The sequence below is a fragment of the Diadema setosum genome, chromosome 14, assembly GCF_964275005.1.
Source record: "Diadema setosum chromosome 14, eeDiaSeto1, whole genome shotgun sequence".
NCBI classification, from domain to species: Eukaryota; Metazoa; Echinodermata; class Echinoidea; order Diadematoida; family Diadematidae; genus Diadema; species Diadema setosum.
This window is the reverse complement of record NC_092698.1, coordinates 17,531,101-17,551,392: the sequence shown is the minus strand read 5'-3', so window position 1 is coordinate 17,551,392 and position 20,292 is coordinate 17,531,101. Positions and strand designations below refer to the sequence as shown.

Genomic DNA, 20,292 nt, shown 5'->3' with positions numbered 1-20,292 from the left:
GCAGGGAGTTTAAATCTGATCAGACGCACGGCAGTGCGGGGAGAACAGGCAAAACTCGAGAGATGTGCGAGAGAAAAACAAAAAACAGAATCAAAGGGTGAGCGAAGATAGAGATAGATGAAGAGAGAAGAAAAACAACAACAGCAAAGACAAAGAGAGAGAAGGCGACATGTTAGTCATTGGGAATTGGACAGGGAAAGGGAAGGACATATGAGAGGGGTAGAACGGAAGAGGTCTCCACTGAATAAGAAAGGGATAGATAAGGGATGGAAGGAGGGGCAGAAAAAGGATATCGAGATGGGAAGATCGAAGAGCTGTATAGTCACTCAGCCTGACAATTGGCCTATATCGAAGTACATCATGTGAGCTTCACTAAAACTGCATGATTCACTCTCCGTACTTGGGCATCCTAACCCTTAGTCTTGTCTTCTTCTTCTTCTTTTTTCATCTGCTCCCCTAAAACCATCAGATATCCACTACCGCCCTCCCAATCACACCCTGCGCAAGGTGTGACGAGTTGTGAGAAAGGTGCAGGAGAAATGTGCGAGCCCACGTCTGAGCGCCCGAAAGAAATCAAAGTCACATGACCCATGCATCCATCAAACCGTTCCCGTGGGGGGCCCTATCAAATGGATTCGCCGATAATTTGCGCAGTTTTTGCTCACATTTTTTCGCCGATCCATTCCCCACCATGCCCGCGATTCACTGCTACGATAACAAGCAGCCGTCTCTTGTGGGAGTCTTTCTTTTTGGCAACGGAGGATTATTGACTGCATCTTCTCCAACTAACCTACGGCTATCCTCCACCGGATGTCATATCAGAGACGTTCTCTTTGGGCCTGTCGCCCGTTATGTCTCTCTCAATCTAGAAATTATGTTCTCTCCTTGCTCTTGTGTAATCTCTTGTTGAATAACCATACAAATATGTTTTCAATTTTAAGGTTTTTGCACCAGAAAACAACAGTAGACAAACCAGTGTTCCCTGATTACCTATCGAGGCTTACTCGCTGAGAATCCCTTCAGACACTCCCATGCGTAGGATTTTGTAAAATCACTCATTGTGGCTGTTGCGTTTGTCATGTAACCCTTCATCTGTCGGCATCTGATAGAGCTGCAGAAAAGCGGAGCATACATATTCATGAAATGCAAAAGAGAGTGATATTCCTAATGCTTTGCCTATCCTAGATGATTCCGTTTTGCAGGAATACTAAGATATGATTCATGGCTGCACATCTCGACAAATGTAGATGACTCGACCAAGATCCCTGGCATGATGAACTGACATCTAAAGTTTTGAATTATCAGTGAATTTGTTTTGCGAGGGAACAGTGTAGCAAATGGTCTGGATGGATTTCTACGACCATTTATAATTGTGATGAATGCTGTCGTTATTTTTATAATAATATTTTCCTTCATAAGGGAAAGATGTACAACTATTTGCAAAAGGGTTATAACACGCACAGTTAACTTTGCCTAATCCAACAAGGAAGGGTACAGATTCACATTCTCTTTTGTTTATAAACATGATCAGTTCCATCCGCAGTTCCCCTGGGTTGCAGGTAAACAGGCTTAATCCTCCTACACAAACGCCCAGCGTGATGATGCCTTCCAGGCTTCTACTACGAGAACGTGATTCTTGGGGCAGACCTGAGAAATATCATGTCCTCGTCCAGGTGACTACATGTGTTTCAGCGTAGTGTGCATATTCCGTCGTGGCAGGATGGTCTGCGTTCAAGAGCCAACGGCTGACTATTAAAGTGATCCTGATGCGTCCTGCAGCGAGCTGAACAGACCCGACGAAAGAGACAGAAATCTGCGCGGGTTCAAAGGGTACCAGTGTCTCTCTATCATTACTGTCAAGGCTTGCCCTTTTTCTTTTCTTTTCAGCTTGGCATGTGCAAGTCTGGAAACATTTATGGCATGGTCTGTTTGCTGTTCACATAATTAAGAAAGAAAGAACAAGGAATAGTAGAAATTACGCGGTGCGTAAAATATGTCCCCGCCGGAAGTAGCATTTAGTAGCAAAATGTACAATATCGGTAAGAAATCAAGGTCAAAGGTCAAAGAAGTCAAAGGTCAAAATTCTGTGTAGAAGTTTTGAAGCCCTCACCTAGTGCCATCACAAAAAGCAAACGGAATCAAAATCGGGTTAGAAATGGCAAAGGAGTAGCATTTTGTAGCCAATGTACAATATAGGTAAAAAATCAAGGTCAAAGGTCAAAGGTCAAAATTCTGTGTAGAAGTTTTGAAGCCCTCACCTAGTGCCATCACATAAAGAAAACGGAATCGAAATCGGGTTAGAAATGGCGAAGGAGTAGCATTTTGTAGCCAATGTACAATATAGGTCAAAAATCAAGGTCAAAGGTCAAAGAAGTCAAGGATCAAAATTCTGTGTAGAAGTTTTGAAGCCCTCACCTAGTGCCATCACATAAAGCAAACGGAAGTGAAACTGGGTTAGAAATGGCAAAGGAGTAGCATTTTGTAGCAAAATGTACAATGCAGGTCAAAAATCAGGTCAAAGGTCAAAGAAGTCAAAGGTCAAAATTCTGTGTAGAAGTTTTGAAGCCCTCACCTAGTGCCATCACATAAAGCAAACGGAATCGAAATCGGATTAGAAATGGCGAAGGAGTAGCATTTTGTAGCCAATGTACAATATAGGTCAAAAATCAAGGTCAAAGGTCAAAGAAGTCAAAGGTCAAAATTCTGTGTAGAAGTTTTGAAGCCCTCACCTAGTGCCATCACATAAAGCAAATGGAATCGAAATCGGGTTAGAAATGGCGAAGGAGTAGCATTTTGTAGCCAATGTACAATATAGGTAAAAAATCAAGGTCAAAGGTCACAACTGAAATTCTGTGTAGAAGTTTCAAAGCTCCCATGTAGGGCTATCATATAAAGCAAACAGAATCAAAATTGGCTCATAAATGACAGAGAAGTAGCAAATTGAACATTTTGATCACACACGGACACACAGACGGACGGATGGACAGACACACACACACGTACGGAGCCCGTTTCATAGTCCCCTGCTCGAACTCGTTCGGCGGGGACAAAAAATGTAGAACAAAAGGAAGATGCACTGGATACAAACAGAGAAAGGGAGAGAGTTATCTAGAGGTAGAGAGTGTGAGTGCACAGGCCAGATACTCCCTGTAGCACAAAATGGGGCTGTCCAAGTAATGCTCCCCTCTCCATCTTTTGGTTAAATCTAGTGGAATCAACCAAACAGTAGATTTTTCTATTTTTTCTTTTTTTTTTTTTAACAGTTAAATGTGGACACATATAATAAGGAATCTCAAGTCTCTTTATGTTTGTTTGTGGGTTGTTGTTTTTTTTTTTTGTGTGTGTGAATGATATTAGTCGAGACAACAAATGCATAATAGACAACCATAATGTCACTGCTTCACAACTTTTTTGTTGGTTTGTATACCCAATACTATCCAGTCATTGGTTTTGGCCAATTGTTCACAATGTTATGGACCTGATGACACTATGAGATCACTATCATTAAACATCAGAGAATCTCTGGAACGATCCTTTCTGTGGGATTACAGCTGTAACTACTAGTACTGTAAGCAAATCTATTGATGGTCTTGTACAAGCAAACTGGAATATTGTTTGGTTGTGACATCAACACTTTCTCTGATTATGCATATACTACAGTGAGTGGGATAGATATCTACTATGTGAAAATAGTAATGGTGGAACATTTACAACTTCAGTGTCTTTCTGTTGCTAAATCCCGTTTTATTTTTTTATTTTTATTTTTTACTGAAGTTTTAACTATTGTAGTTATTTTATTCTATCCATTATGCCTTTATACTTTGTGAAAATAGTATTATGCAAAACTTTGAAGTTCCATAACTTTTGGCCAAAGTTGATCAAAGTTTTGACTATCGATTGTCCAATTACATACTATTCATAAAAATCTGTGTTAACATGGGAGTATATTTTCGCTTTAACAGCAAAACACCTCGCTCACATTTCCCTCGAATCTGATGGGGCGATTAGGATTGGGAGGTTTTTGTAACCGTAGAAGAAGGAATGTGTTGCGCTGTTGGAGCACTGGATCCCATCTGGTCGATGATAGATCCACTGGTTTCCTGCCACAGATTTTAACTGCTGTAGTTGGTTAAAAACATTTCAAGCCATCTTTTTTCCTTCTTCTTCCTTTTTTTTTTTTTTTAAAACATGATCTTGCTTTCCAGTGGTTTTTCCTAGTTTTCCAGTAATGGCAGTGGGTAACATGCCTGTGCAAATGTTTAGAAATAATTCTACTGTAACATTTCCCCTATTTAGATGATCTATGCCAGTTTGATTTTAGGTATATAATGTGCAAATGTTACTGGCTATTGTAGGATTGGTGCAAGGCATATTAACCCGGTGAGGACACACTAACTTTGCTACAACATGCACTACCCATAGAAACCTGCCCAAGAATGCTCGGGACTCGTCCTCAACGGGTTCAAGCACATTCAAGTTATAATACAAACTCACTCTTGCTAACCATTACACATACACAAAGGATCTGATTAATGTATGCAAATATCACTCAACACAATCTCTTGCTTGTGGCTAATAATCCCATCTCTATCATATTTGGTAGTCAGCACAGCAGTATATGATAATGTTAAGGAGGTGATATCTCCTACATAGTGTTATTTTTTTTTAATCATCACTAGATGTGAACATCACCATTCCCCCCCCCCTCCCCTCCACCACCACTACAAGTCTTTGTTACAATGGCAACTAGCCTGTGTAGTTGTCACACCTTTTAAAGAAGTGAAACCAGGGAACAAATACCGGCCAATTACTCAACTTTTCCCTTCTCCTTTTGGAATCTGTGGATTGCACGAAATCACCAGTATTCCTGCACTAAAATGCTACAATTTACCCCTGAGCTCTGCTCTGCATATCTTCTGCCAAAGTCTACTCCTCCCCTTTTCTGACTTGACATATGCTGCTAATATGCCCTTCCATTTGCTTACTAAAAAAAAAAGAAGAAGATATACTACCATGTTACATTTTGGAGGTAGTGTGAAAGTGGTTTTGTTTCCGCGCGAGTGATATTTCACGCTCGGCTGGGTGAGATGAATTTTGCATGTTTTTCATTCTGCCGAATCAAGACATTTATAAGTGGAACATACGATGGAATCAAGACATTTATAAATGGAATATATGATGGCCCTACTAAACAAAAACAGAGAATATAACTGAAAAAAAAGAGAGATATGTATACATGTATGGTGGAAAAAATAAAGAAGCAGACATCTGCAAAATTCAGCATGAATGATCCCAAATATCATTTCAGTTTATCACATTCTCATACCCCTACTCTCTTCGACTATCTTTCTCTTGTATTTCTAAAACTCTATCTTTGTCTGTCTGTTTGTCTGTCTTTGTTTTTCTCTCTGTGTATATATCTGTCTCTGTCCTGTTCTCCCTTTCTCTCTCTCTCTCTCTCTTTCTCACTCCTTCTCCCTTTTCTCCTTTTGTCTGAGAGATGTCTCTTCCCCTGTCGGTCTCTGCAGTGGAACGGGTCCCTTTAGAGGTGATGAAGGAAAGATATGTTACCAGGACTGCACTGAGCTGATAGCCTGTTTACCCAAATACTTTTCTCTATCTCCCTCCTCTTGTTCGTGTGTTCGGAGCACTGCCAGCCAGCACAGCCAGCACAGCCAGCACAGCACAGCACAGCCAGCCAGCCAGCCAGGGCCCAGAGACTGATACCGGGGCCAAAGGTTGGTGGTGAGCCATGACCCATCTCCGAGGAGCCTTCTTGGATTTCATCCCGGGGCCTGGCCTGGCAGAAAGATGATGATGAACTGACTGACTGACTTGACTAAAACAGGGGGAGGGGAAAGAGTACAGGGGAGGGAAAGATACTATGTATGTACACTGTAGCCAGTGAGTTGGCTGGCTGGCTGGTACTGTTACACCTTGGCAGCCATCAGGTCGGGTAGGACATTTGGGCAAGAGGGGAAAATAAGGAACTGGAGGTAGGTAATACTATTTTTTTTTGGGGGGGGGGGGCATGCCAATGAGATATAGAAAGATAGATATACAGGAAGATTACTGGAAGCATGTGAAGGAGGATGATAAAAGAGTAAGCTAGATAATGGGAAGGCCAAGTTAGCTGTAAACTAATGAGTACTCCATCATGTTGCATGGCTCAATCCATCATTCCAAACTAGCTTGCTTCATCGTGGTCTTTGGTAGGTAGTGTCACCCTACATACGAAAAGATAGAATCACCAGAGAGGCTGGAAGTGTATAATCTTGATTCAATGCCTCATCAAGAAGCATCATGGCGCATGTATACTTAATAATAATAGGCCAATAAACAGACAACCAAGTGTAGTAAACACCCACAACCGCACAGAGACACACACACACACATACACACACACACACACACACACATACAAGGATACCCTCACATGCATGCAGTGACGAAAACCTTTCGGCTGAAAAAAATTCTGAGTAATAAGAGTTCAGCTGGTCGATAATTTTCCTCCAAATCTGGACGTTTCCTTCATTACGTATTCGGAAGAAGATGGATGACGGTTTCACTCTGGAATTGCAAATGAATAAAGTTTGTGTCACGTCTCAGGACATTGGCTCAACAAGTGGCCTTCACTTTCCTCTGGTCCTCTACAGAAAGAACGGCTGCTGCCCAAAATATTTGGTTTGCATCCTGGCAGAAAAGGAACACTGTTGTTCATTCACAAGTGCCTAAAGAAATCATTGGTGAGATTGATTTGGATGTATCTGTCGCTGCTCTTGTCACCAGTATTAGCATCTGCATAATTTAGAAAGAGGGCAGTACTGTTTTAAAATGTATTTCTACCAAATATAAAGTGCTCTCATGGTAATCACAACTGGTGTGGACATATATCAGAGTATACATGTATCTAGACCTGTTTTAAAACGGATCATCTTATTTGTTTTGTTTTGTTTTGTTTTTTTTTTGGGGGGGGGGGGGCGTGTGGATGGGATTTCTTTGTTCATTCCACTGCTGCTTCCTTCAACCCAGATAATGCATGGCAGGCCCGACGGCACAGCAGATAATATATACGCACTCTCTTTGACCAATCACCAAAACTGTATCTCGTTTCAACGTTTGGAGGGCAGAATATTCCGCACCCTCAAATCCCTATTATGTATATGTACATCGTTTGCTGAGCAGTACAGTTGTCACGTAATCTACGATATCGTGAAGTGGGTCAGCGAGTGACCCGCAGCACTGTATTATTTCGGGGAAAGGGATGGGGCACGCTCAGCCCCAGATATCGGATTCATTCATTACCCCTTACCACCCTTCATTTCCCTGTCAAAAACATCTGCTGGTATGCTCATGTTTGTAGAACAGCATTAGTGCCATAAAAACGAAACAGAACAACACACACGAAAAACAAACAAACAAACAAACAATCAAACCTACGAATGAAGGAGAGTTATCAAAACTACATCACCTCATTCTGTCTGTATCACATGACCTTCAAGGGCCACTACAGCCGTGAAGCAATGATGTACACCTGAGTGAATTTTTCTTATACCCAGGCTCTGTATCATTGGTACATCCCCCTCCCCATTCCTTCATCTCACTCTTTTGTTCACTTTTGTTTTAGTTTGTTTTATATCATAGGGGGCATCAACGGCATTGCAATCCATATGTTTCAATTATTTTCTGTACGTACTGAGTTGTGAATCACCATACGTGCTAGCTTCACAGATATTCAAAAGGACTAGAACATATATATATTTTTTTTTTAATGTGAGAAGAAAAGAAGTGATAGGAGAAGATCAAATATTCTTGCTTTTTTCAAAGGTTCTGCCAAGTTCACATTCCCTTATTGCTATCAACAACCAAAAGCTGCTCGATCCCTCGAGCATCTCCTAATAAAGATCATATCTATGTGATGCTCTCTTCCGAATACGCTTCAGAATGGAGTGTTCCTGGCATACTTCCATGTGCAGATGTCAAGACCTAAAATAACTTCCTGAACTATGTTGTTTGAGTTGCACCAGAAGTGACATAGGTTATCATTTCAACTCAGGCAAATCAATATCAATAATATCACATTTCAAAGAGCAGTGCCAAAGAGATAAGACTAGAACTTGACCTTATCGCCGGAGTCAAGAGAATTAAAGATAAGACAAATCAACCCACAGCCTGGAAGGGGTGGTGGGGGTAAAAAGAAGAGATACACGCACCAATAGCTTATATAACAAAGATTCCCACAAGTCACCGTTTACACAGCTACTATATGTAAACTGCTGAAGATTTATGAAGATACAAATGTAATGCATGATCACAGAACAAAAGATCATAAACAATAAAAAGAATACAATGAACGTATATCGAGATATTATTCTTTTTTTTTTTTACAAATTCACTTTGTTTTTGTCCTGGTGAAGGATGTATATTTTAAACTACTCCATTTCCAATCAAACCACCATCCTTGGGTACAAAACATAAATTTTAAATTGTACTTTGTGCAAGATCCCAACATCACTTGCCAATGAGGACAGACCAGGATCAATACAAAATATAGAATATACATGTACCCACTGAAGAATGGGCAACATTCAAGGTGTGAGAAACCTTGGTTATGTTCAACTCTCTCCTTATCTGTCGTGACCCTGTTACAACCACCACTGCACGCAACTATTGCTGGGGTTAGCATCACCAACGACAAATCTATTTCCCATTACATTTATTCCTCCATGGCCCCCCTCCCATCAAGGTTAAAGACAGATGGCGCCACCACGGATGACGATTTGTGCGTCAGGTTGCAAGTGATGAGCCAGGTATGTGCGCAAGGTGCAGAAGTGGTTTGTTTTCAAGCATTCATTAAAGATGGTTGGGGACGAAATGAATTGGAATCATCTCCCGATTGCATTTAGATATACTAGAAATTCACACCGGATGAGGTGGTATCAAGGAAAGTGTAAAATGTGCCAAAGAGAAATCATCTAGGAAAGTCATACGGTGGTATCAAGTATAATCAGTAGTATTATGTGACAATGAAGCAAACATGGCTGTAATTTATTCCTTTACCACATAAACCTAAATCTAATGAAGCAGTGACGACAGAATGATTTGCTCTGTGTTGCCTATTCCGTCAGAAGTTTACAGGGAAGAGACATGTAACATCCACAGCAACGTTCGTTACTGCTCAATATGAGGATGCTGGAAAAAAAAAAAACTGCAGCGTGCGGTTAGCCCCTTTAAAAAGGCATCTCTCTCTCTCATCTTTCTCTGCATCATCATCAAATCTTAGTTGGTCCCTCAACTGCATCCTCCCTCTGTCCCTCTCGCGATGCTCTGGCCGGGGGCCATGTCGGAGGTAGCATTACGCGGGCCGCTTGCCTCTGTTTGACTGTATTGGGAGTCTGGTCCCGCGGCTTAGTTTCGGATAATGAGAAATGTATCGCCCCCGATTGCGCTTGCACCATAAGCACAGGAGGGAACAACAACAACAACAACGGAGGAGGAAGAGAGAGAGGACCTGGAAAAAGAAAACTTATACCAAAGTAATCATCTTTGCAAAATTAAGAGATTAATATGATGGCAACATTGCACACACACACACACAGACACACACAAACATACAGATCTTCATCTATGGGTCATTAGAAAACCGTATCATGCAGCTTCACTCCAGCTGACAGCGTGAATTGACATAACTCATATATTGGACACCTTTGTTCAGCATTTGAGAGTTGCCTACGTACCGTTTATCATCCTCACCATCATCATTATCACTCATCTATGGAAGATATTAAATGACTGTAAGTCTCTTTAGCCAAAAACAACAATCTGAACCCTCTCCCCCACTTGCTACATATGAAGAATGATATGCATGTTTTCAAGAGCTGAATATATTAAGTGCCATCAACATTCATCTCAAACACAAACACACGATACAGATGGCAACATTGCATGGAAATCTTGCGTCTAAGCCGCTATTGATTTATGAAGTGTCAAAGAGTTAGAGAAACATTTTCTGTCTGCGGGGGAAATGACTAATTTCATCTTGCTTGACTCGACTTTGCTCAATAACATTTGAATTCAACACACACGGCCATGAAATGCATACATTCTCGGGAGAAAACAAAGCAAAACAAAGAGGAAAGAAAACTACAGGAAAAATAGGCTGAGTATGACAAATGCTGGCTATCAAAGCAAAATCATTTATGTAAAAAAAAAAAGATGATGTAAAAAGCAAGAAGAGTGTGTTAAGAAGAATAGTAAATGGGTCCACCATGTTGGTCGTGCAGTGTGCCCTATAGCATCGTGCTCCTTTACTTGAGCTGGAGGTACATGTATGATAATGCAGGCAAGCACACATGCATGAGGCAAATTGCTCTGCAAATAGAGCATCACACGCCCTCAATGCGCATCATCGGGATAGTCACATTCAAACTGGGGCGTTACAGCACATCCATGAATCATCCATCCTTTTTCTTATTCTCTCTCTTAAAGTCATTGAGATAGAGAGAGAGAGAGAGATTGGGACAGCAAGAGAAAGAGACAGATAGAGACAGAAACGGATAAAGAGGGAAAGAGAAGAAGACACAGGTAGATAGAAATAGAAGACAGAGAGAGAGAGAGACAAGGAATGAATTGTGTGTCTTCCTTTATTCTCACTTCAGAAGGGAGTTGCAAAGGTGCACAAGACAGAGCAGCACATAATTGGGGATGCCCCCCTCCCCCCCCCCCCAAAAAAAAAAAAAAAAAAGAAGAAGAAAGGTGGAAGGGGAATGATTATTAAAGAAGATCAATATCAAAGGGCAAATCTAGCACAAAAAATATATACATATAGTGAATCCATCCCACATAAAGCAGCAGCTCTACTTACACAGGACACTTTTGTGAAATCATACATCCTGTAAAGAAACAGAAGACTGTCGGAATGCCTAACATCATTTCAAGAAAAGAAAAAGAAAACCACAACAGCAACAACAACAAAAAACAACAACAACATCACTCACACAGGTGAACAGAAGCTTTAGGAACATGAGGATGGTAATTCACAGTGGTGCGTTTAAGGAAGGTTTTGCATAGTGCGCTGTTGTATATCTCTGCGATCAAATATAGGTAGATGTGTCGTTATTGCAGACTTAATCAGTCTGGAACATTACATAATTGCATTAAGATGAGGTTTGGATGTTGCACTGCAAGCCAAATGGTATTGCAATGGGATATATACATTTTACAAATCATGTATGCATCGCCGACTTCGTGGCTTGAAAAGATGCAAAAGGACTAGGAAGAAAGTACCCTAAATTAACCTCTAAAGGAAAGAAAGAAGAAAAACTATGTATGAAAATTAAGGAATAGAAAGAATCCATTTCCTGCAATATCGACACATCTACCTATATTTGATCGCAGAGATATACAACAGCGCACTATGCAAAACCTTCCTTAAACGCACCACTGTGAATTACCATCCTCATCTCCACTTTGCATTATGCACCCATCAATTTCTCTGTCTTCAGGTATAAGACTATAATCCCTCCGTTCTAGCTAGTCGGCTGAAGGAAGGGGGGACGAAAAGTCTCGATTGCAGACTATTCAGCCCTCATGCCACTTAAGTCTCTGGAATGAAATGCATGTTCTGGTTCATGAATCTTAACTGGTTTCTCACTCCACATTAGGCCCCGGGGGTGATGGGAGCGTGGAAGGAGGGCGAGGTGAGGATTATTAGAGAGGTTGAGACTCTGCATTGGAAGCTAATGTCGGGGGCCAATCCCCTCACTTCAAAATATTGCCAGTTTGTGGGGCTTCGTTTTTTTCTTTTTTTTTACATTGGCTGCAGAGCGATTATATCTACACACGCAGTGATGCGCTTGCAGTAACATGGGCATCATCATCCGCCCTGGACTCCAATAGGTTTGACAGTTGAAATTTGGAAACAAACCGCAACGTGTTTGGAAGGACAACACATTCCGTTTTCGATGGAGGGAGTGCACTGCCAAAGCAGCGATGGATGATACAGCGTAGAAGCTGGAGAGAGGAAATCAGTTTCCAGTGCAGAAGACTGTAATTGAATTGGGGATGGGGGGAGGTGGGCTAGCAGTGGTGAGGGAGGGAGCAGAGGATTTTGGAGGAGGGGTTAGACAGCAGCTCAATCCAAGGGTTACATTTGACGGAATCGGTCGCGGAGACAAAATGACAGGATCATTTATTCCAAGCATTGTCACACTTGGTATATCATTCGTTTCATACTCATACCGACAGTGATTCACCAACCATCGTGGTTGCACAATACATTTTCCAGCATGACAAAGTAAATTGGGGCAATGTACTGAAAGGAGCAGTCAATTTTGCCAGCCAGGTGCATGGTTGGCAAGACACTATGTCAAGTGTAATTGTGTCACATGCCTAGATGTGTCAAATATAAGTGCAGTATCAAAGAAGCTCGCATTCATCCGTCCCCTTGGGATTTTGCCAGATCAGGGGAGTCATTTAAGGATAACCCATTTTCTATTCATATCCAGACTCATTCTTTCATGTTAAGTGAAAGGGGGAGGGGAAAGTGTATAAGGAGGGGAAAAGTGCAGTGCTTTTCTTTAAAAAGAAAAAAGAAAAAATGATTAGAAATTGTTGATTTCAGGCTAATGCATAACATCAATATGTTCTCGTAAAGCTGATCAATGCCTCAAGGAAAACACTTTTTCCCTCTTTTTATTTCTCTGTCACTTACGTATAACCCCTCCCCCCCCCCCACACACACACATCTACCCCTTGAGTCCATGTGGAACCAAGGAATTAGAGGACTGAGGTACAGACATTTACTATAGTCTTGGATTTCCCCTTCCCATTTTTTTTTTAACTTGGTAAGAATGAGTGAGCATTAGTCTTCATCTAAAAAAGAAAGAAAAAAAAAGTCTGGAGCTATACATTTAGCACATGGGGTGGGGGTTGCACATGTGTTTGCCTTTTCCCCGGCAGTACATGAATCTAGGCCAGCCATTGTGCGCTGGCGATAAGCGCCACACAATGGTTCCCCTTTCGAAGAAACACTGGAGAATGCATGCGTCTTGCATTCGCCTTCCGCCGTTGCGAGAACGATTTTTGGGTGAGACTCATTGAGAAGTGCTGCAAAGCGCACATCTTCCGAGGTTGGCAGACACGTTTAAAAGGCTATGATAGCAAGATGGAATTGGGATTTTTAGACAAAAAGAAGACAAGAATATTGGTCATCTCTTTTCAGCTAGGTCTTCACACAAGCCCCGTGGAAGAAAGAGCAAAACAACAGATGGGTAATCCATGGTCCATAGGAGCCCTGTCTAGCGGGGACCCGTCTCTGTCAATTTTGCAGCGCTCCCTTTTTCTGTCGATCCCTTTCTTCGCTGCCTCACTCTATCACTCTGCACCAATAAATTGGGTATCTATCAGAATATGGGTCACTCATTTTTTTTTTTTCTCCCAGCGTATTGTCTGGCTTTCCGTATAAACAGAATGATCAATGTTCCCCTTGGCGTGACGCACTCGCCCAGAGAGCACACATGAATAACAACTGCACACGCACAGTGACACACACAAACTCACGCACACACACACACACACACACACACACACACTTCTGCTGGCATGAATGCAAGAGCCCATCATCGAGCGTTCTGCTCCGGTCGCCAGATACATTTCCATTTCCTCCCCCCATTTTTTTTTTCTCTTTCTCTCCTTGACAATTCAACATAATATTCGGCCTTGATATTGGAGCCTGCTAACCCAGCCCTCCTGCGACCATCACCTCCACTTGAGCCTGGCAGCCCAGCAGGCTCTGTGTTGGGCTGACAAGTAAGTCGGCTGAAAATTACCAATTTGCGCCCAATTTAGGTCTGCAGCAGGGCAATGTACTTTTCTCACCCGGTCTGCGATGGACACACTAAAGTACTATCAAATCAACAGATATGACATACATACATGTATGTGTGCGCATTCAAGTGTGCATGTGTGTGTGTGTGTGTGTGTATGTGTGGGTGTGTATGTGCGTTTATCCTGGTACTCATATATCCAGTTCACATGATCATTTTTGTTGATTGTTGTTTGTTTAGTTCCATTCAATTTTTTTTTCTTTGACATTAAATTTAAGTGAGAGAGAAGGCAAAAAAAAAGAAAAAAAAAAGAAAGATTATATGTGAAGGTTAAAACACCATCATTGGATCAACTCCAGTGAATATTCTTTGAAAGTTTGCTCACACTTACCATTTGGAAGTCAGGGGTCCCCTTCTTCATCGATCCCAGCGCGGCGTCCAGTGACGGTGACCTGTGGTTCAGCAGCTTGCATGCCCTGTCATGGCCCGATGTGATTGCTTTACACACTTGTTCTGCAAGCATGAAATATAAAGCAACAGAGAAATAGAAAGGCAAATAAACAAATATAGCCTCACAAACTGGAATTGACATGACATGCAGTTGATATTACACATTTTTTTTTTTTTTTTACTGCGAGTCTTATAGATGATTATGAGAGATGTGTATGTGTGTGTGTGTGTGTGTGTGTGTATGCATCTGAAACATCCATAAAGAATTTGTGACCCGCTACAACAAAAAGGTCCTAAAGTCGCGCACGGTCGAAGCCGTGATAATCGAGTTTGAAGTGAGAGCATTAAAATTGGTCAAAACTTACGATTTTCTGATTTTGATATATTATTGGAGTCTAACATGTCTTCTATCATCTGTCGAAATTTTGAAGCAAAATGATCAAAGGAAAGATGAAAAAATAGCATTTTTCTGAGCCATGTTTTTTGGCGTTTCAACGAAGCAGAAACTGGTTCGAAAATTTGGATTGAGCGCCACAGATAGGTTCCGCCCCTAACAACGACCAGAGTGATCTCATTGGTCAGTTTGCTGCTTGCTGCTAACCGAAGCGTGAAGCTCGCACACTGCCCAGTCGACTGGTGCGTGCGGGCAGGGTGCGCTATGATCAGCCGCTTCTCACATCCTGGTCACTGATTGGTTGGTGAGGAGACTGCCGACCCTGATGTGCTTGAATGAACTCTTCGGGGGTTGCTAGGGCTTACCTTCTATTGTCCAGAGGTGAAAATTGACTTGCGTGTCCCTTGATCTCGATTGCGTCGAAAGGAAGACTTTTAGGGCGCTTTTCTCGAAACAGTGATTTTCCAGACGTCTCGACAAGCTCTCTTTTAAACGTCGATATCTCCGCAGCCGATTATTTTTATAAAACGTGTTATATATCAATTTAAAGCAGAAAGATTAGGGGATTATATCATGCAATTTTCAAATAATCGACCTCGCCCGACTTTAGGATCATTTTGTTGCAGCGGGTCACATTTAAATGCAAAAGCAGATTTATTGATTTTCATTAACTTTAGATATTTAAGAATAAATCTGCATTAAAAAAAAGGAAAATGACTGAAATACATTTTTTTTTAATATCTTCAAAAAATATGTTTTTGTAATGTAATGAGCGATGTATCATAGAATAAATTTCAATTCTATTAAATTGTCTGATGATGACCTTACTTTTGAAAACTTGGTGATTATCTGTTTTTGCATTTTAACTCTTCATATAAATGCATATACATGCATGTACATAGATCTCAATAGACACAAAATACAGGTGTGTGGGTGTGGGTGTGTGTGTGTGTGTGTGTGTGTAAAGACATTACAAATGAAAGGTTTCATCACAAAATGGGCCATATTTTCATAGTATTTTCTTTCTTTTTTTTTAGCAGCTTTATTCACAAACATCTCACCTTTAAAGGGATAGTACAGTTTTGGTGGAGATGAGAATTTGGCTTTAACTTTTTGCGAGATACCAAGAAAACACTTAGGAAATAGTACAGAACATACCATTTTAAGAGGAATTCAAAGTTTATTTGACCAAAATCGGGTTTGGAATGACTGACACATCAAAAAACAAAGTTACACAAAGCGATCGTAATAAAGTGTGGGTCCCACACTTTATTAGAATCGCTCTTTTTTGATACCTCAGCCATTTCAAAACCAATTTTCATCAAATAAACGTTGAATTCTTCATAGAATTACATGCTCTTTCTCATTTTATAAGAGGTTTCTCATTATCTCACCAAAAAATGTTAGAAACCTGAAATTAGGTCTCAACCATAACTGTACAATCCCTTTAATAGCAATAATGAATTCAAAACATAAAGAATATTAATAATGAACAAACAAGTAAACAAGAAATCTAGACAAACAATTTTATCCAACTCTTAAAAAAAATGCCTATCAGGAACTATCTCCTTGTACATATCGCAATGATGGTGCAGTGGTGTTCAATAACCCCTAGCTGTAAACTGCTTGAGCAGTTTATGCACAGTATAGATTGAGACTGATTATGTAGATCTCGCTGCATCTCGAGTCAAAATTGATGGTGGTGTCCCATTTGGCGATCAGCTAAATGTACAGCTGCGGGCTGCTGAGGATACAAAGTGTTTTGGGATGCGCGTCTAGCGGAGTTTAAAGGGAGGCGTGCTGATAGCTTAACAACATGCTGTAATCTTCGTTTACATCTGTGCTTGGTGATGTGCCTGGCGATGCCACTCGCTTAGATGTTTAAAACCGATGACACTACCCTTGAACTTTTACACAACAGGACACAGAAAGATTACAGATTATGTGTGGGCACAGAACTTGAAGACTTGGGGCTGTGGGTGTTGTAGCAGACAGTTACCCACCACTGTGGCCACGAGCAAGCTATATACAATGTATGAATGCTTGCTTTTGGTATTTTTGATCTCACTGAAGAATAACCTACCCACAACCCCCGCCCCCTTCATGTAAATCTACATGGTAACCACAAACAAACAAACAAAGAAGTAACATCACCTATTCAAAGAAAAACTGAAAAAAAAAGAAAAAATGGGAGAATGAGTAAAGTCGTAAGATAATAAAAACTAGATGTCAATTAGCTCTCAAGAAAAGTAGCCTTCTTGCGTGGCGCATGTTTCACACAATCATGCAGATAATTCCTCTCACCATTCTTTGAAACAAAGTATCTTTTATTCAGAATCACTAGCACAAGTTTTACATACAAAATAAAACAAACATCTCCAAGACGACCAATGCAGATAATACCGGCATTTACTAAGCTGCTCTGATTCAAAATGAATTATACACACTTTAAGATATAGTCAATACCTTTAAAGGTATTGTTAACCATTGGGAGCAGAGCTTTAAAAATATTTGAGACATCGCCTTTGATGTATACGTGTATGTGTAGGTTAGTTGTATTTAACAAAACATCCTACCTAATTTTGCAATAAAGCCTAAAATATAAAGGAGACATTGATCACTATTTTTCTAAATAAAAGATAACTGCAGACACTTTTAATAGTCCAGAAACAATGTTATTATAACTCTTGTTCACATTTTGTTTATTCAACAATAATTGATGTTGCTTATACTGATCAAAATTGTCAAACTGGTTGTTTCTTTACCTCACTCACATTTCAGCGCTACACCTGTATTCTAAAGCACTATAAAGCTGAGTGTTTGTTTCATCTGCAAATGATAAATAATGCCTTTAAGCCTGTTCTCAATAGAAAAGAAAAAAAAAACCAAAGAAACAGACTTTAATGCACACACAAAATCCTTCCCAATAAGTCTGTGAAGTAAACTAAAAGTGACATGCACAAAAAAAGAAAACAACCAACAACAAGAACTGATGAGGCATGGAATAGGTATATTGATGGCAACAATTAGGGATGAAGAATGGAATGATAGGGACCCCTAGAAAGGGAAGCTGAAGAAATGCTGCACAAGGAATAAGCCTTTCGTCTACCATCCTAAAAGATGTCAGCGCAGCCACGACTGAGAAAACTCAGCAGAGCATCGCCGAGTTGTCCCTTTCCTTCGCAGAGGCGTGAAAGGCGTGAGGAATTAGCCCAGGCTTGCAATAAACGATTCGGCTGAATAATTAGAGCATGCACTTGCTGCAAAAGCCGCTTTGCCGGATTACCCGCCGAAGCACTGTAATGCTTTGATATTTTGTGCCCTAATTACGATGAGCTCACAGTCATATTCTTGACGCAATCCCGTGTGCGCGCGCGCGCACACACACACACACACACACACACACACACACACACACACAATTCCCTTTCCTGCAACCAAAGGTGTCTCTTTTCTGTATTCCTACCTCTTTAATCCTTTTCTCTCTCATTCTATTTTTCTTTTCACTAGGAAGAGCACATTGTGAAGAAGGAAAGATTCAAGAGAAGAGCAAATAGTCCAGCTTATATTTTTTTTCCTCTCCTTCTTTTTTGAACTTTTTTTTTTTTTTTTTTTGTCATGCTGGTGAGGGAGGGGGATCCTCAGAGAAGTGGCCCAAGCAGGGTGATAAAACAGTTTAACTCCCAATTGCTGAATTCTTTATTCCTTAATTACTGATTTGGGAATAAAGACAATAATTGCTCGATGACGAGATAATGCAATTACGGCCTGAGCCAAACCAGGTTAGCTTCGATCAGCTTGGCACCTTTCACAGCCTAATTATCATCGACGATTGAGAGATTTAATCTAATGGAAGGGGCGGGTTGTTTGAAATAGGAGGAAAGGGAAGAAAAGTAGAGCCTTCGTCATCGGGGCTTTTTTAGGAGGACGCGGAATGGGAGTTGGCGGGAGAGGATTAAGGGCGAAGGCAATAAGTGGCCCGGCGGTGGCATGGTCTCATCATCGGGGCTTCGATGAGAGAGATGAGGACTAGAGCCAGTATCAAGATTCAAATCTCAAGGGCAGAGTTGATTAAGGCTTTGTCATTACCCAAGCCTTTCAATTAGTGTAATAGATCTGAGGAGCTGCAGTGCTTGCCACGTAAGGAGGAGGGGATGGATGGGGGTGGGGCGATCTTTCTCACACTCTCTCTCTCTCGCTCACTCTATGCACACGAGTCGATCGAAAGCTGATGCAGCTGCAAGCGGAAACCCACTTGGGCCTGCCCTGAATGTCGTTGAACGTGCGGCAGGAACGGACTCACTTTTGTCAAAAAGAAAGAAAGAGCAAAAGAAAGAAAAAGAAAAAGAAGAAGACATCCTCAAGTCTTGGAGGAATGAGGATGGATAGATTCAAAGAGAGTCATACATGAAAAATTCATCATGACACGGAACGAAATGCTGTCCTTACTCTTATGCTTGGCTGCGATGCCACTGCGGTATTTCACAGAGAACTGATAAGTACCGGAAAGATGTGGTGTAACCTGTATCACCTACAAGAATCCATTCCAAAGTGAGCAATGAAAATGAGCGATGAAACACATATCACACGGCTGAAAAGGTCAATCGATGTCATCTGTAGATCACTGTGCAATATGCACAACACAATATAATTATGTGACCCACTTCAACACAAGCATCCGGAAGTCGGGGGAGGACAACTTTCTGAAATGACATGACACCTTAGAATATTCCCTTACTCTTCCACTTTAATGTCATATATAACATGATTCATAATAGTACTCGGTTGCAGAGATAGAGAATATTTTATTAGAGTATGCCAAGTGGTTTATGAAATCAGCCTTTTGAGAAAACTGCCTCCAAAGTTTTCCTTCCGACGCTATCATGATCAAGGGGAGACAAAACAGTTTTCACCTCTTGACAATAGGAGGCATGCTCCTAGCAACCTCTGCGATGTTCATTCACGCTTAGTGCCAGTGGTCTACGCACAACCAATCAGTAATCAGGATGCCACGTACTGATCAATATGATCACTCCCTTGTTGCTAGGGCCGGAGTCTAGCTGTGGCCCTAAATCCAAATCTTCGGACACGTTTCTGTTCCGTTGAAAGTCGGAAAATCACGGCCCAGAAAAACGCTAATTTCTTGCAATTCCTTTGATCATATACTATAGCTTCGAAATTTCGGCAGATGATAGACGAAACATTACACTAAAAAATTATGCCAAAAACAGAAATTGGATGGTTTTGACTGACTTTCATGATCTGACTTCAAACTTGATTTTCTTGGCTCAGTCGTCAGCGACTTTCGGATCCTTTTGTTGTGGCAGGTCACATATACACTGTATATATATATATATATATATATATGTATATATATATATATATATATATATATATATATATATATATATATATATATATATATATATATATATATATATAATAGTAATAAAATATATATATATATATATATATATATATATATATATATATATATATATATGTATGTATATATTTGTTTATTCATGTACTATGCTGTGACTTACATCTCTTAAACATAATATTACAATGATACTGTCAACAACAAAAAAAAAGTTTGGAAAAGGGAAACAAAGTGAGCCA

At 40.6% G+C, this 20,292-nt stretch overlaps 1 protein-coding gene across 1 annotated transcript in view; it reads right to left on the bottom strand.

Annotated features, from left to right (window-relative positions):
- LOC140237623 (thyroid hormone receptor alpha-like) overlaps nt 1–20,292 on the bottom strand; it is a 201,159-nt gene that overhangs the window by 169,009 nt on the left and 11,858 nt on the right. Inside the window, exon 2 of the mRNA XM_072317549.1 lies at nt 14,218–14,339. Within this exon, the coding sequence (XP_072173650.1) occupies nt 14,218–14,339 (122 nt within the window). The remainder of the gene's footprint in view (nt 1–14,217; nt 14,340–20,292) is intronic.